The sequence below is a fragment of the Grampus griseus genome (genome assembly GCF_964374135.1).
Source record: "Grampus griseus genome assembly, chromosome: 9".
Taxonomy (NCBI): Eukaryota; Metazoa; Chordata; class Mammalia; order Artiodactyla; family Delphinidae; genus Grampus; species Grampus griseus.
The window spans coordinates 71,205,662-71,223,866 of NC_139003.1; the positions used below are offsets into that span (position 1 = coordinate 71,205,662).

At 37.4% G+C, this 18,205-nt stretch overlaps 1 protein-coding gene across 2 annotated transcripts in view; it reads left to right on the forward strand.

Annotated features, from left to right (window-relative positions):
- Positions 1-15,438, forward strand: part of HDAC9 (histone deacetylase 9) — a 577,220-nt gene extending 561,782 nt beyond the window's left edge. For both annotated transcript variants that reach the window (XM_082662560.1, XM_082662561.1), the window contains one exon: positions 15,330-15,438. In XM_082662560.1, the coding sequence (XP_082518686.1) occupies positions 15,330-15,369 (40 nt within the window). In that variant the 3' untranslated portion in view covers positions 15,370-15,438. The remainder of the gene's footprint in view (positions 1-15,329) is intronic.
- Positions 15,439-18,205: the final 2,767 nt, after the last annotated feature.

The following is an 18,205-nucleotide window of genomic DNA, read 5'->3' on the forward strand; positions in this document are numbered from 1 at the left end:
CTCTTGGAGGGCACACACAAAGTAGTGTGTGCATCGGGACCCAGGGGAAGGAGCAGTGACCCCATAGGAGACTGAACCAGATGTACCTGCTAGCATTGGAGGGTCTCCTACAGAGGCCAGGGGTGGCTGTCTCTCACCGTGAGGAAAAGAACACTGGCAGCAGAAGTTCTGGGAAGTACTCCTTGGGGTGAGCCCTCCCAGAGTCTGTCATTAGCCCCACCAAAGAGCCCAGGTAGGCTGCAGTGTTGGGTAACCTCAGGCCAAACAACCAACAGGGAAGGAACCCAGCCCCACCCATCAGCAGACAAACAGATTAAAGTTTTACTGAGCTCTGCCCACCAGAGCAACAGCCAGCTCTACCCACCATCAGTCCCTCCCATCAAGCCTCTTAGATAGTCTCACCCACCAGAGAGCAGACAGCAGAAGCAAGAAGAACTACAATCCTGAAGCCTGTGGAACAAAAACCACATTCACAGAATGATAGACAAGATGAAAATGCAGATGGCTATATACCAGATTAAGTAACAAGGTAAAACTCCAGAAAAATAATTAAATGAAGCGGAGATAGGCAACCTTCCAGAAAAAGAATTCAGAATAATGATAGGGAAGAGAATCCAGGACCTCAGAAAAAGAATGGAGGCAAAGATCGAGAAGATGCAAGAAATGTTTAACAAAGACCTAAGAAGAATTAAAGAACAAACAAACAGAGATGAACAGTACAATAACTGAAATGAAAACTACACTAGAAGGAACCAATAGCAGAATAACTGAGGCAGAAGAATGGGTAAGTGACCTGGAAGACAGAATGGTAGAATTCACTGCTGCAGAACAGAATAAAGAAAAAAGAATGAAAAGAAATGAAGACAGCCTAAGACACCTCTGGGACAACATTAAACGCAACAACATTTGCATTATAAGGATCACAGAAGGAGAAGAGAGAGAGAAAGGACCCGAGAAAATATTTGAAGAGATTATATTGGAAAACTTCCCTAACATGGGAAAGGAAATAGCCACGCAAGTCCAGAAAGCACAGAGAGTCCCATACAGGATAAACCCAAGGAGAAACACACCGAGACACATAGTAATCAAATTGAAAAAAATCAAAGGCAAAGAAAACTTACTGAAAGCAGCAAGGGAAAAACAACAAATAACATACAAAGGAAAACCCATAAGGTTAACAGCTGATTTCTCAGCAGAAACTCTACAAGCCAGAAGGGAGTGGCATGACATATTTAAAGTGATGAAAGGGAAGAACCCACAACCAAGATCACCCACAAGGAGCTCATTCAGATTCGACAGAGAAATCAAAAGCTTTACAGACAAGCAAAAGCTAAGAGAATTCAGCACCACCAAAACAGCTCTACAACAAATGCTAAAGGAACATCCCTAAGTGGGAAACAAAAGAGAAGAAAAGGACCTACACAAACTAACCCAAAACAATTAAGAAAATGGTAATAGGAACATACGTATCAATAATTACCTTAAATGTGAATGGATTAAATGCTCCAACCAAAAGACACAGGCTCGCTGAATGGATACAAAAACAAGACCCATATATATACCGTCTACAAGAGACCCACCTCTTGTAGGGACACATACAGACTGAAAGTGAGGGGACAGAAAAAGTTATTCTATGCAAATGGAAATCAAAAGAAAGCTGGAGTAGCAATACTGATATCAGATAAAATAGACTTTAAAATAAAGAATGTTACAAGAGACAAGGAAGGACACTACATAATGATCAAGTGATCAATCCAAGAAGGAGATATAACAATTATAAATATATATGCACCCAACATAGGAGCACCTAAATCCACAAGGCAACTGCTAACAGCGATAAAAGAGGAAATCGACGGTAACACAATAATAGTGGGGGATTTTAACACCTCACTTACACCAATGGACAGATCATCCAAACAGAAAATTAATAAGAAACACAAGCTTTAAATGACACAATAGGCCAGATAGATTTAATTGATATTTATAGGACATTCCATCCAAAAACAGCAGATTACACTTTCTTCTCAAGTGCACACGGAACGTTCTCCAGGATAGATCACATCGCGGGTCACAAATCAAGCCTCAGTAAATTTAAGAAAACTGAAATTGTATCAAGCATCTTTTCTGACCACAACACTATGAGATTAGAAATCAGTTACGGGAAAAAAACCGTAAAAAACACAAACATGTGGAGGCTAAACAACACATTACTAAATAACCAAGAGATCACAGAAAAATTCAAAGAGGAAATCAAAAAATACCTAGAGACAAATAACAATGAAAACACGACCATCCAAAACCCATGGGATGCAACAAAAGCAGTTCTAAGAGGGAAGTTTTTAGCAATACAGGCCTACCTCAAGAAACAAAAATCTAAAACAATCTAACCTTACACCTAAAGGAACTAGAGAAAGAAGAACAAACAAAACCCAATGTTAGCAGGAGGAAAGAAATCATAAAGATCAGAGTAGAAATACATGAAATAGAAACAAAGAAAACAATGGCAAAGATCATTAAAACTAAAAGCTGGTTGTTTGAGAAGATAAACAAAATTGATAAACAATTAGCCAGACTCATCAAGACAAAGAGGGAGAGGACTCACATCAATAAAATAAGAAATGAAAAAGAAGTTACAACAGACACCACAGAAATACAAAGCATCCTAAGAGACTACTACAAGCAACTCTGTGCCAATAAAATGGACAACCTGGAAGAAATGGACAAATTCTTAGAAAGGTATAACCTTCCAAGACTGAACCAGGAAGAAATAGAAAATATGAACAGACCAATCACAAGTAATGAAATTGAAACTGTGATTAAAAATCTTCCAACAAACAAAAGTCCAGGACCAGATGGCTTCACAGGTGAATTCTATCAAACATTTAGACACGAGCTAACACCTATCCTTCTCAAACTCTTCCAAAAAATTGTGGAGGAAGGAACACTCCCAAACTCATTCTGTGAGGCCACCATCACCCTGATACCAAAACCAGACAAAGATACTACAAAAAAAAAAATTACAGACCAGTATCACTGATGAATATAGATGCAAAAATCCTCAACAAAATACTAGCAAACAGAATCCAACAACACATTAAAAGAATCATACACCATGATCAAGTGGGATTTATCCCAGGGATGCAAGGATTCTTCAATATACGCAAATCAATCAGTGTGATACACCATATTAACAAACTGAAGAATAAAAACCATATGATCATCTCAATAGATGCAGAAAAAGCTGTTGACAAAATTCAACACCCACTTATCATAAAAACTCTCCAGAAAGTGGGCATAGAGGGAACCTACCTCAACATAATAAAGGCCATATAAAACAAACCCCCAGCAAACATCATTCTCAATGGTGAAATGCTGAAAGCATTTCCTCTAAGATCAGGAACAAGACAAGGATATCCACTCTCACCACTATTATTCAACACAGTTTTGGAAGTCCTAGCCAGTCAGAGTCCTAGAGCCTACAGAAGTCCTAGTAGTCAGAGAAGAAAAAGAAATAAAAGGAATACGAATTGGAAAAGAAGAAGCAAAACTGTCACTGTTTGCAGATGACATGATACTATATATACAGAATCCTAAAGATGCCACCAGAAAACTACTAGAGCTAATCAATGAATTTGGTAAAGTTGCAGGATACAAAATTAACGCACAGAAATCTCTTGCATTCCTATACACTAATGATGGAAAATCTGAAAGCTAAATTAAGGAAACACTCCCATTTGCCACTGCAACAAAAAGAATAAAATACCTAGGAATAAACCTACCTAGGGAGACAAAAGACCTCATGCAGAAAACTATAAGACACTGATGAAAGAAATTAAAGGTGATACCAACAGATGGAGAGATATACCATGTTCCTGGATTGGAAGAATCAATATTGTGAAAATGACTATACTACCCAAAGCAATCTACAGATTCGAAGCAATCCCTATCAAATTACCAATGGCCTTGTTTACAGAACTAGAACAAAAACACCTTAAAATTTGTATGGAGACACAAAAGACCCCGAATAGCCAAAGCAGTCTTGAGGGAAAAAACGGAGCTGGAGGAATCAGACTCCCTCACTTCAGCCTATACTAGAAAGCTACAGTAATCAAGACAATATGATACTGGCACAAAAACAGAAATATAGATCAATGGAACAGGATAGAAAGCCCAGAGATAAACCCATGCACCTATGGCCAAGTAATCTATGACAAAGGAGGCAAGGATATACAATGGAGAAAAGACAGGCTCTTCAATAAGTGGTGCTGCGAAAACTGGACAGCTACATGTAAAAGAATGAAATTAGAACACGCCCTAACACCATACACAGAAATAAACTCAAAATGGATTAGAGACCTAAATGTAAGACCGGACACTATCAAACTCTTACAGGAAAACATAGGAAGAACACTCTGACATAAATCCCAGCAAGATCTTTTTTGATCCATCTCCTAGAGTAATGGAAATAAAAACAAAAATAAACAAATGGGACCTAATGAAACTTAAAAGCTTTTGCAAAGCAAAGGAAACTACAAACAAGACAAAAAGACAACCCTCACAATGGGAGAAAATATTTGCAAACGCATCAACCAACAAAGGATTAATCTCCAAAATATATAAACAGCTCATGCAGCTCAATATTAAAAAAACAAACAAGTCAATCCAAAGATGGGCAGACCTAAATAGACATTTCTCCAAAGAAGACATACAGATGACCAAGAAGCACATGAAAAGCTGCTCAACATCACTATTAGAGAAATGCAAATCAAAACTACAATGAGGTATCACCTCACACCAGTCAGAATGGGCATCATCAGAAAATCTACAAACAACAAATGTTGGAGAAGGTGTGGACCAAAGGGAACCCTCTTGCACTGTTGGTGGGAATGTAAATTGATACAGCCACTATGGAGAAGAGTATGGAGGTTCCTTAAAAAATTAAAAATAGAATTACCATATGACCCAGCAATCCCACTCCTGGTCATATATCCAGAGAAAACCATAATTTAAAAAGACACATGTACCCCAATATTCATTGCAGCACTATTTACAATAGCCAGGTCATGGAAGCAACCTAAATGCCCATCAACAGATGACTGGATAAAGAAGATGTGGTACATATATACAATGGAATATTACTCAGCCATAAAAAGGAACGAAATTGGGTCATTTATAGAGGCATGGATGAATCTAGAGACTGTCATACAGAGTGAAGTAAGAAAGTGAAAAACAAATATCGTATATTAATGCATATATGTGTAACCTAGAAAAATGGTACAGATGAACTGGTTTGCAGGGCAGAAACTGAGATACAGATGTAGAGGACAAACGTATGGACACCAAGGGGGGAAAGCAGTGGGGGTGTGGGGTGGTGGTGGGATGAATTGGGAGATTCGGATTGACATATATACACTAATATGTATAAAATGGATAACTAATAAGAACCTGCTGTATAAAATAAAATAAATAAAATTCAAAAAAAATTCCCCTCTGTGAAGCTATGAAACTAGAAAATAATCAATACTAAAAATTAAAATGTTTTCACTGAAAAAACAAACAAATAGGAATTAGATTGCTTGCCTTGGAGAAGGAAGAGGAAAGTATAGGGATTAAATTAAATCAATAAACCAAGAGGAAATGTGTCTTTAAAAATAATGTTGTTGGGCTTCCCTGGTGGCTCAGTGGTTTAGAGTCCGCCTGCCAATGCAGGGGACACGGGTTCGTGCCCCGGTCCGGGAAGATCCCACGTGCCGCAGAGCAGCTGGGCCCATGAGCCATGGCCGCTGAGCCTGCGCGTCCGGAGCCTGTGCTCCACAACGGGAGAGTCCACAACAGTGAGAGGCCGGCATACCACAAAAAAAAATAAAATAAAAAATAATAATAGCATTAATATAAATTAACAGATACTGCTTTAAAAATCATAGGAAATGAAATACCCCTTTAAGGGAAAATACAAGAATATAATTTTATGTTATATCTTATCTCAAATTCTTTCTTTCTGCTTTTTATTTTTGCAAATTATCTAAACTACTATGACTGCTGGACCTAACTGATCCTTCCCTTAATATATGAAATCTTTGCCCTTCATCAATAAAGGACCATCTGTGTTCACTTCTACTTGCTATAGCAGAAGTTTGTGTCTTTCAATCAGCTGAACTATTGTACTAAAATTTATCTTTGAATGTTTTATTTTACATTTATTCCTGACCTTCCTATGTCTCTACCTCACCTAACTGAAAAAGGAATTAAATCCAAATATTGAAGATTATCTCTCCCCTTCACCCAGCCCTTTCCACAGCTGTGTTTTTGTTAATCAAGATAACCTTGGTATCTGTCTATAAATGATTGAAGTGGGGAGCCCCCCACATTTCAAGAGTACTGCTTCTTACTCTTTCACCCAAAACAGCCATTAAAGGGTCATCCCTGACCAGTTCACTTTCTAAGTGTTTCATGAAGATGACTTCTTAAATTAACTTAAAAAAATATGTAGACATTTAACAGTTACCTAGGGACAGGGATTAAGTAAAGATAATACTAAATCCACTGAGAGCTATGGATATGAGAACACCCAGAGAGCAGGTCGTGGATTATTATTTCAGTTTTAAAGAGAAAACTGAGAATCTAGGGACGATGACTTGCTCAAAGTTAAATTTTAAAAATGGCAGAGTTGGGACCTAAATACATCTACCTTGTGAAATCTACCTTGAGATCCAGGATATTTTCCTACTTGCTATACTAGTAATAAAACTTCTGTGTTGCAAGACACTGAGAGATTTGGCTGGTTATGTGTATTTGTTTCATTAGAATGTGGCAGCAGTTAATTAACTATTTTCCAAAAAAGTGGTTAATATGAAATGACTTTGAGGGGAGGAAAGCAAAGAGAAGCATCTGATGGAAAGCTTTATATTGTACCTGAAAGTCCCCATGTTAGAAGAGAAGAAGTTCCATTTTGCAGTGAATGGTTTGTGCTAAGACACTTCGCTTACCTCCTCAAAGCCTAAGACGGATGTCTGGAGAATGCACAGACACTTACCACTGTCTCTGAAATTCCAGCCACAACTGAGTCCTGGATGTGGGGGGAAGATCATCTTGCTGTGGCTTTGGGTTAGAAGTAGGAAAATTCAGATGGAGGGAATATCATCACCAAGACGGTAGAACAGGAGAACTGAGCCTCTCTCCCCACACAAAGACCTGCCAGGAGAGAGTAGGATGATATGTTCAAAGTGCTGAAAGAAAAAAACTGCCAACCGGACTACTTTACCTGGCAAGGTTTTCCTTTAGAAATTAAGGTGAGATAAAAAGACTTTCCCAAACAAAAAAAAAAGTTGAAGTAGTTCATCACCACAAGACTTTCCTTACAATAAGTGCTGAAAGGAGTCCTTCAAACTGAAAAGAAAGTACGATAACTACTAACATGAAAACATATGAAAATGTACAACACACTGGCAAAGGTAAGTATATCGTCAGATTCAGAATACTCTAATAGTATAATATGGTGATGTGTTAAACACTTAACTCTAGGATAAAGGTTAAAGGACAAAAGTATTTTAAATAGCTACAGCTACAGTAATTTGTTCATGGATACACAATATTAAAAAAAAAATCATGACATCAAAAACAAACTATAGGGCTTCCCTGGTGGCACAGTGGTTGAGAATCTGCCTGCCAATGCAGGGGACACGTGTTCGAGCCCTGGTCTGGGAAGATCCCACATGCCGTGAAGCAACTAGGCCCATGAGCCACAACTACTGAGCCTGCGTGTCTGGAGCTTGTGCTCCGCAACAAGAGAGGCTGCGACAGTGAGAGGCCTGTGCACCGCAATGAAGAGTAGCCCCCGCTCGCCACAACTAGAGAAAGCCCTCGCACAGAAACAAAGACCCAACACAGCCAAAAATAAATAAATAAATAAAATTAAAAACAAAAAAAAACAAACTATAACACACCATTGTAAAGCAATTATACCCCAATAAAGATGTTAAAAAAAATACTATAGACAGGAGGAGTAAAAGGGTAGAGTTTTGTATGCAATTAAAGTTAAGTTGTTGTCAGCTTAAAATTAGACTGTTATATCTATTAGATGTTTCAAGTAAGCCTCCGGGTAACCACAAAGCAAAAACCTATGGTAGGACTTCCCTGGTGGCGCAGTGGTTAAAAATCCCCCTGCCAATGCAGGGGACACGGGTTCAAGCCCTGGTCCGGGAAGATCCCACATGCTGCCGAGCAACTAAGCCCGTGCACCACAACTACTGAGCCTGGGCGCTAGAGCCCACGAGCCACAACTGCTGAGCGCACATGCTACAACTACTGAAGCCCGTGAGCCTAGAGCCTGTGTTCTGCAACAAGAGAAGCCACTGTGATGAGAAGCCCGTGCACTGCAACAAAGAGTAGCCCCCACTCGCTGCAACTGGAGAAAGCCCGCATGCAACAATGAAGACCCAATGCAGCCAAAAATAGATAAATAAATTTATTTAAAAAAAAAAAAAGAACCTATGGTAGATAGGTAAAGATAAAGAGAAGGGAATTAAAGCATACCACTATGGAAAGTCATCAGTTTAAAAGGAAGACATTAAGAGAGGAAGAAATGAACAAAGTAAGTACAAAACAGCAAGAAAACAATTAACAAAAGTGGCAATAGTAAGTTGCTAACTATCAATAATTATTTTAAATGTAAATGGCTCCAAGTGAAGGTATGGAAACGGATATTCCATGCAAATAGAAAACAAAATAGAGCAGGAGTAGCTATACTTAAATCTGGAAAAAAAATAGACTTTAAGTCTAAACTGTAACAAAAAACAAAGAAGGTCATCATATGGTGATAAAGGGATCAATTCATTAAGAGGATATGATAATTTTAAATACATATACACCCAACATCCGAGCATCTAAATACATTAAGCAAATACTAACAGATCTGAAGGGAATAATATAGACAATAGTACAATAATAGTAGGGAACTTCAATACCACACTTTCTACAATGGATAGATTATCCAGGCAGAAAATCAATAAGGAAACATTGGACTGGATTATACTTTATATCAGATGGACCTAACAGACATATACAGAACATTCCATGCAACGGCAGGAAAATACCTATTCCTCTCAAGTGCACATAGAACATTCTCTAGGATAGGTCATATGTTAGGTCACAGAACAAGTCTTAGTGAATTTTAAAAGAGTGAAATCATACTAAGTATCTTTTATGACCACAGTGGTGTGAAATTAGAAATCAGTAACAGAAGGAAAATTGGAAAATTCACAAATGTGTGGAAACTAAACAACACATTCCTGTATAACTAATGGATCAAAGAGGAAATCAAAGAGAATCAAAAGTTATCTTGAAACAAACAAAAATGGACACACAGAATAACAAAACTTATGGGATGCAGCAAAAGCAGTGCTGAGGCAAATTTACAGCAATAAATGCATACATTAAAAAAAACCCTCAAATAAACAACCTAACTTTACAGCTTAAGGAACTAGAAAATGAACAACAAACTAACCCCAAAGTTAGGATAACAAAAATCAGAGCAGAAATAAATGAAATAGATAATAGAAAAGCAATAGAAAAGATCAACAAAACTAACAGTTGGTTTTTTAAAATGATTTTAAAAATTGACAAACCTTTAGACTTACCAAGAAAAAAAGAGAGAGGACTCAAATAAATAAAATTATAAATGAAAGAGGAGACATTATAGCTGATACCACACAAATACAAACCATCACAAGAGACTACTATGAACAATTATATGCCAACAAATTGGACAACCTATAAGAAATGAGTAAGTTCCTAGAAGCATACAACCTACCAAGACTAAATCATGAAAAAAATAGAAAATCTGAACATACCAATAATAAGAAGATTGGATCAGTAAACCAAAACCTCTCCAAAAAGAAAAGCCCAGTCCCAGATGGTTTCACTGGTGAATTCTTCCAAACATTTAAAGAAGAATTAACACCAGTTCTCAAACTCATCCAAAAAATTGAAAGCCCGCCCTCCCTCCCCACCCAAAAACTGGTGTCTGAGAGACATTACCTGTCATAGCTGTCTTTTCACAAGGTCCCACCTCCCAGACTCACCATGGGACTTGGGGTAAGTGACAATCCCACTTTCTGGTCATCTGTTTCTCTTTTTTATTTTTTTTGGCTGCTTCAGGTCTTAGTTGTGGCATGTGGGCTCTTCATTGAGATGCGTGGGCTTTTCTCTAGTTGTAGCACATGGGCTTCTCTCTAGTTGTGGCACGTGGGTTCCAGAGCACTTGGGCTCTGCAGTTTGTGGCACACGGGCTCTCTAGGTGTGGCGTGCAGGCTCAGTAGTTGCGGCACTTGTGGCGCGTGGGCTTAGTTGTCCCGCAGCATGTAGGATCTTAGTTCCCTGACCAGGGACTCGTCATTTGTATCTGAATATCTGATTTACTGATTTAGGGAATCTATCACTCCTAAACTCATTTTATGCAGCCACTACCCTGATACCAAAGCTAGATAAGGATACTGCAAGAAAAGAAAACTATAGGCCAATAACCCTGATGAACATAGATACAATAATCCTCAGCAAAATACTAGCAAACCAATTTCAACAGCACATTAAAAAGATCATACACCATGAGCAAGTGGGATTTATCCCTGGGAGCGAGGGTGGTTCAACATATGCAAATCAATGAATGTGATACACCACATTAATGAAATAAAAGATAAAAATCATTGTCTTTTCAATAGATGCATAAAAAGCAGCAGACAAAATTCAACATTCTTTCATCATAAAAACTCTCAACCAAATTGGGTATAGAAGGAACATACTTCAACATAATAGAAGCCATATATGACAAACCCACAGCTAACATCATTCATACTCAACAGTAAGAAGCTGAAAGATTTCCCTCTAAGATGAGAAACAAGACAAGGGTTTCTTAACATGATCCTGTACTTGTATGTAAAAAATCCTAAAGACTCCACCAAAAAAAAAAAAATGGCTAGTAATAATAAATGAATTCAGTAAACTTTCAGGATAAAAACTAAGATCTATATACCAAAACCAGTAAGATCTGATGAAACAAATTGAAGAAGACACAAATAAATGGAAAGCTATTCCACATTCATGTATCAGAAGAGTTAATATTGGTAAAACATCCACACTATTCAAAGTCACTGATAGGTTCAATGCAATCCCTCTCAGAATTCCAATGGCATTTTTCACAGAAATAGAAAAACAAATCCTAAAATTCAGTGGGATTACCAAAGACCCTGAATAGCCATAGCAATCTTGAGCAAGAACAAAGCTGGAGGCTTCACACATCCTGAGTTCAAATATTACAAAGCTGTAGTAATCAAGAGTATGGCATTGGCATAAAAACAGACACATAGACCAATGGAACAGAATTGAGAGCCCACAAATAAACCCTCACATATATTGTCAACTAATATTTGACAAGGGAGTCAAGAACACTCAATGTGCTAACAATAATCTCTTTGATAAATGGTGTTGGGAAAACTGGACATTCATTCATATGCAAAAGAAAGAAACTGGACCCCTACCTTATACCACTCACAAAAATTAACTGGAAATGTATTAAGAACTTAAATGTAAGAATTGAAACTATAAAACTCTTAGAAGAAAACAAAGAAAAAAAGCTCCTTGACTTTGGTCTTTACAATTAATTTTCTGGATATGACAACAAAAGAAAAAGCAAAAAAGGCAAAAATAAGCAAGTGCAGGGGCTTCCCTGGTGGCACAGTCGTTAAGAATCCACCTGCCAATGCAGGGGATACAGGTTCGAGCACTGGTCCGGGACGATTCCACATGCTGTGGAGCAACTGGGCCCATGCACCACAACTGCTGAGCCTGCGCTCTGGAGCCCGCGAGCCACAACTGCTGAGGCCCGCATGCCTGGAGCCCACTCTCCACAACAGGGGAGGCCACCACAGTGAGAGGCCCATGCACCGCAACAGAGAGTAGCCCCTGCTCGCCGCAACTGGAGAAGGTCCGCGTGCAGCAACGAAGACCCAACGCAGCCAAAAATTAAAAATAATAAATAAATTTATTAAAAAATAAAAGCAAGTGCAATGACGTCAAACTAAAAACTTTTGCACAGCCAAAGAATCAACAAAGTGAAAAGGCAACCTATGAAATACAAGAAAATATTTGCAAACCATGTATCTGATAAGGGGTTAATATCCAAAATATATATGGAGCTCATACAATTCAATAGCAATAAATAAGTGAATAAATTAACTCAATTTAAAAATAGGAAAAGGGGGGCTTCCCTGGTGGCACAGTGGTTGGGAGTCCACCTGCCGATGCAGGGGACGCAGGTTCGTGCCCTGGTTCAGGAGGATCCCACATGCTGCAGAGCGGCTGGGCCCGTGAGCTGTGGCTGCTGGGCCTGCGCGTCCGGAGCCTGTGCTCCGCAGCGGGGGAGCCCACAGCAGTGAGAGGCCCGCATACCACAAAAAAAAAAAAAAAAAAAAAAAAAGGAAAAGGACCAGAATAGATATTTTTCTAAAGAAGACATACAAATCGCCAACAGGTACATGGGAAGGTTCTCAACATCACTAATTATCAGGGAAATGCAAAGCAAAACCACACCGAGATATCACTTCACATGTGCTAAAACAGCTTGCATCAAAAGACAAGAGATAACAAATTAGTGAGGATATGGAGAAAGTGATCTATTTGCACTGTTGATGGGAATGTAAATTGATGCAGCTGCTATGGAAAACAGTATGGAGGTTCCTCAAGAAAGTAAAAGTAGAACTACCATGTGATCCAGTAATCCCACTTCTGGGTATATATCCAAAGAAAACAAAATCACTATCTTGGAGAGGTATCTGCACTCTCATGTTCATTGCAGCACTATTTACAATAGCCAAGACAAGGAAACCACCTCAGCGTCCAGTGATAGATGAATCGACAAAGAAAATGTGGTATATACATACAACAGAACATTATTCACCCATAAAAAAGAAGGTTCAACATGGGTGAAACTTGAGAGCATTATGCTAAGACAGAGAAAGATAAATACAATATGATCTCACTTATATGTGAAATCTAAAAACATTGAACTCTCTATATGAGATGATGGATGTTAACTAAACCTATTGTGGTAATCATTTCACAATATATGTAAGTCAGACTATCATGCTCTCCACCTTAAACTGATACAGTGAGGTTTGTCAGTTATTTACAATAAAACTGGGAAAAAAATTGTTGAACTCATAGAAACAGTAGATTGATGGTTAACAGGGCCTGGGAGATAGAGGAGATGGAATGATGTTGATCAAAAGGTACAAGCTTCCAGTTATAGGATGAATAAGTTCTGGGGATCTGATATACAGCATGATTACTACAGCTAACAATACTGTATTGTATACTCAAAATTTGCTATGAGAGTAAATCTTAAATGTTCTCATCATAACAACAAAAATGGTAGTTATGGGAGGTGAAGGATATATTACTGTGGTAAATCGTCACATTGCCTTAAACTTATACAATGTTATATGCCGACTGTATCTCAATAAAGTTTGGAAAAAGTAAATAGGAGAATTCAGTCTCCATTGGAGTATCTAGTTTGAGGATTCTATACCTGTATAATCCACATATTCTCAAATGTAAATAAGTTTGCATGTTTACGTATAAATCAGTTTAGTTACTTAAATGTTTTCCTTAATTTAAAAATTTTCTTGTGGGAATGCTGATAATTTTAGTTTGGAAAGATTTTAATAGAGTATGACTCACTTAAATAGCTTTTATCTTATATAGCAGCTCTAAACACTTTCTCACAACCTCCTTATCCAGTATACTGTTGGACAGGCTATAACTTCCTAAGAATTTTTTTTTCAGTATTCCACATGGACTCATTTGGAACTCTCTCCTTTTAGTAATGTTAAATAATGAATACCTAATATTTCTCATTCTTTAGGGGATGCATTAAAATCTTTTTTATTACTGTTCCATGGATAAAATCTTTCAGTGTTTTAAATTTATTATAAAAATGCTAAATTAAAATGGCAACTACCTTATTTGTAGATACACAGAAATCTTGGTTTTTTCTTTATATATCTGTAAAATAACATGGCTAAATTGTTCATTTTTCTTCATTAACAACAGTGTTCCAAATATAGCAATTTGTTCTAATAGAAAAGTAATTCATTATAGAATACTGGCAAGTAGAAAAACAGTATGAAAAAGAAAATTTAAACCACCTACCTATTATTCCACCACCCAGAGAGAACTATCTTCCCAATATTGCATTTCCTTATGGTAGCACAGGCATAACTCTGTACCTGTGTACCATTCAACACAGTTTTATACATATGTTAGATGATGAGGGGACAAATCCAGAGATAAATAACTACTGCCCCGTAGTGTGTATTGTTTAGAAGTCCATTTTATCTCCTTTATTTTTTTAACCTTCACTGATTCTGTAAGGAACATCTTTTTTCCTCACGGGTTTTAAACATGAAACCACAGCTTCACAGAAGTATAGTTACAACATTCGCAGTTGCAACATTAGCAAATCACAGAGCCCAGACTCATACTCAATTCTCCCGGCATCTCAAACCCCAGCGTTCTTCCCTCAGCAATCCAGCTACCTCATGCATTTGGATTCCTGCTACGACTTGTCCTTTTGACTAAATTAAAAATCATTCTAAAAGTTTGCCTTAAAACACCCTCAGAGTGTTACTAAATTAAGGCAAAATCTCAAGTATAAATTTTCAAGCAATTAGTTTTGGTTTTGCCAGAGCAGAACACCCCTCAGATGATGCCGAATAAAAACTATTTACACACTACCATAGTGCGTTTCTTGTAAAAACGCTGGGTCTGTAGCAGTGATTTGCTAATCAGATTCAGAATTTGATTTGAAATGCCTCCGGCAGGCAGCCAATCCAGTTATGAAAGAACAGAAGCAAAAAAACCAGAGCCCTGGTGAGTCTCCTCCAGAAGCTAGCTGGGTCCTTTGCTCTCGTTAGCAAACTGGTTCCATAGGAAATCACTGTAATTGCTCCTAAAATAAAATATCATAGTTAATTTTTTCAATAAATTATTGGACTGTACTAGACACAAAACATGTACATTTTGGAATCTAGAGTTATAAAATATTCTGACATGTTTTAATATAAACAGGAACATTTCCAATGATTGCTTGGATCGAAAATGTTTTTCCACTTGACATTTGTTTATACTTCCTAGGAAAGAAACTCTATTTATGGATAACGGAATAACACAAATAAACATCAGAGAGAGCTGAAAAATCAGCTTTGATTATGCATGAAAATCTACAATGTCATTGTGTACTCTTATGCTGTATTCTGATTGCCTGTTTATTTTTACAGAACTGCTGGCGAGCCTATGGAAGAGGAGCCAGCCTTGTGAAGAGCCAAGTCCTCCCCAGCCTTCCCCACCCCCGATATTTCCTGTGTGTGACATCATTGCATATCCCCCCGCCACCCCAGCACCCTCAGACATGTCTTGTCTGCTGCCTGGGTGGCACAGATTCCATGGAACATAAACACTGGGCACAAAATTCTGAACAGCAGCTTCACTTGTTCTTTGGATGGACTTGAAAGGGCATTAAAGATTCCTTAAAAGTAACCGCTATGATTCTAAAGTTACAGTAAACCACGATTGGAAGAAACTGCTTCCAGAGTGCTTTTAATATGCTGGGTGACCCACTCCCAGGCCCAAAGTATGAACTAGAAACATCCAGTACAGCGTTAGATACTGTTAATTACAGATGGTATGACAGCCAGCGAAATTTTGGGCAAAACCTGAGAAATCTCATTCCTGACATTCTGATCAGTTTTTTTATTGGGAACTTTTTTGTCACACAGTCGTAAATTGTTTACAGGATTTGCTTTCAGCTATGAAAGGATAGCAATTCCCGACAGATCACGGGGGGTTTTTTTGTTTTGTTTTGTTTGTTTTTGGCCTTTGTTTTAACATATGGTTCAACTCTTGCTAGGAAGAGTCCAAGATGGAGGAACGAGGATGAGGCTTTTTTCAGTGGAATAAACCACAGTGTATCTCAAAGTCCAATGCCAAAGCAACCTCACACATTTTATGTAATGGTGCAATATTTTATATCACATTTTTTGAGAAAAATTACCCTGTTTCCCTAACATCCCTCTCTGTGTTCTCACACACAGGAGATTTGCAGTTGATTTAGGATGAAGTCTCCTTCCTCCCTCATACATCCCTTGCTCTGGTGACAGTAGCTCTGAGCATATGTTCCACGGAGGATTTTCAGTGTCTTTGAAAAGTGCATAACTTTTCAAAGGCCATCTTAATTTGTTCCAAATCTATCAAGAACTTATTCTCTCACTTTTATTTTTCTGCTTTCCATCACTTCCTTTCTTCTTGCCTTTCATCCTTCCTTCCCACAAAAAAAGACGAGGATTACCCATAATCTCCCCAATTACTCAGGAGCTTTGAGGACTCAGTTTATTTTCTTGCTTCCCAGGTTAACACAGCTGCTTGGTCTGATGTGTTCTTTTAGCTGTAAAACCATTGAGGGCTTAAGCAATGTTACTGAATTTTCTAGATCTTTGAAATGTGTTAATGAAGGCATTGCTTATTTGAAGTCACCTTGAATTGAGTTATCCTTGAAGTTGTGCCTTCATGTGAAAAAAACAACACGAACTTAACCTTTACACATGTTGCCTTAGTGTTAAAGGCTAAAAATATAGGACATTTATTTCTGAGATTAAAAGCAACTTACTAAATATAAGTAGGTTATCCCCCTACCTCCCCAAATTCTATTTCAATGTATAACTCAGACACCTAAAGACATTGATGTAGAATACCTCGCAGTATTTAATATCTGACAATGCTTTCAAAAGAGTTGATGTTTCTTTTTATATATTTTCCTAACTCAAAGGATATATTAAAGCCATAAGTGAAGATTGTCATGCTTTTATTCAAAAATCTGAAAGAAACCTTAATTAAAACAAGGTTTTAGGGAAGGCCATGATATGAAAGATATGGGACAATATGGTTTTAGTTAAAGAGGACTCCAACCTGTAAATCAAAGATGAAAGATTTCACTCAAGTAGAATTATATAACTCCCTTTTGTTATACAGTCAGACCATATTTTTCATGCATTTGGTTTTTTTAGGATTACCATTTTAATTTTAAAGACTTTTATTACATATACAAAAATGGCTCAATACTTGGTTTAACATCTTAGAAATTTGAGACACCCTTTGAAATAGGAAATCTGAAATGGAATGTAACTCAGTATTAGTTAAAAAATTACTTTCATTGCATAAGGGTAAGGTCAATCTAGATTCACAATAGTAATGAATTTTTTCCATGACATTTTTAGAGAAATTCATGCCAATCATATTTCCTAGCTCTTGTTGTTTTTGCTGTAATTACTTGAGGAGATTTTACTTAAAGAAACCAAAGGCTTAAAAACAGAAGACAACTCCCACCCTTTAAAAAGGAAAGCTATAACATACGGTAAGTGGAAACATAATTGTGACTTTTTAAAATCAACTTCATAATTACAAATCTCTATTATTCCTCTCAGTCCTCCCAGATAGTTTTTAGATTTTGAATAAGAAAATGAAACAGTATAATGCAAACATACTAATTTACTGAAGTTTCCTGCAGTTATTTTACCACATACTTAGGCATAGCCATCAATCTGATAAAGCCAAATCAGTAGGACATCTCCAAGGTTATTTAGATTTAAAATATGACACATTAATGAGTTAATCACACATCCTTCCAAGTGATATGGTACCCAATTGGTTGCAGTTAGAGTCTTTAGGATACAGAGAGAGACAGATAAACTATGGAGAGGATTAATCACAGCTGAATGTAGTTGTAAGAACAGAATGCCAGCGCTTTTTGATTATATCGTTACAAGATGTAATGTAGCCCTCAGGGACAGAATGGAGGCTTTTGGAGAATATCAACACTTCTTTTGAAATAGAACAGTACTTTTTAAAAGGGTAGTTTCACTTGGTATAGTTTTCTTCACTTATACATTTAATTTTTATTGCTCACAATAGTTCCCTGTAAGAGTCTGTTAGAAAAACTCCTCTTTAGGCATTACCAATAATATATCTCTTTCTGATCCATGCTTTGAAGGATAATCACATAGGCTTTCTCACAATCTCATAATAACTCATATATGAGGAATAAAAATAAAGGTTTTTGAGAAATCTATTACTAAACAATGCCAGGACTTTAATAAGATTT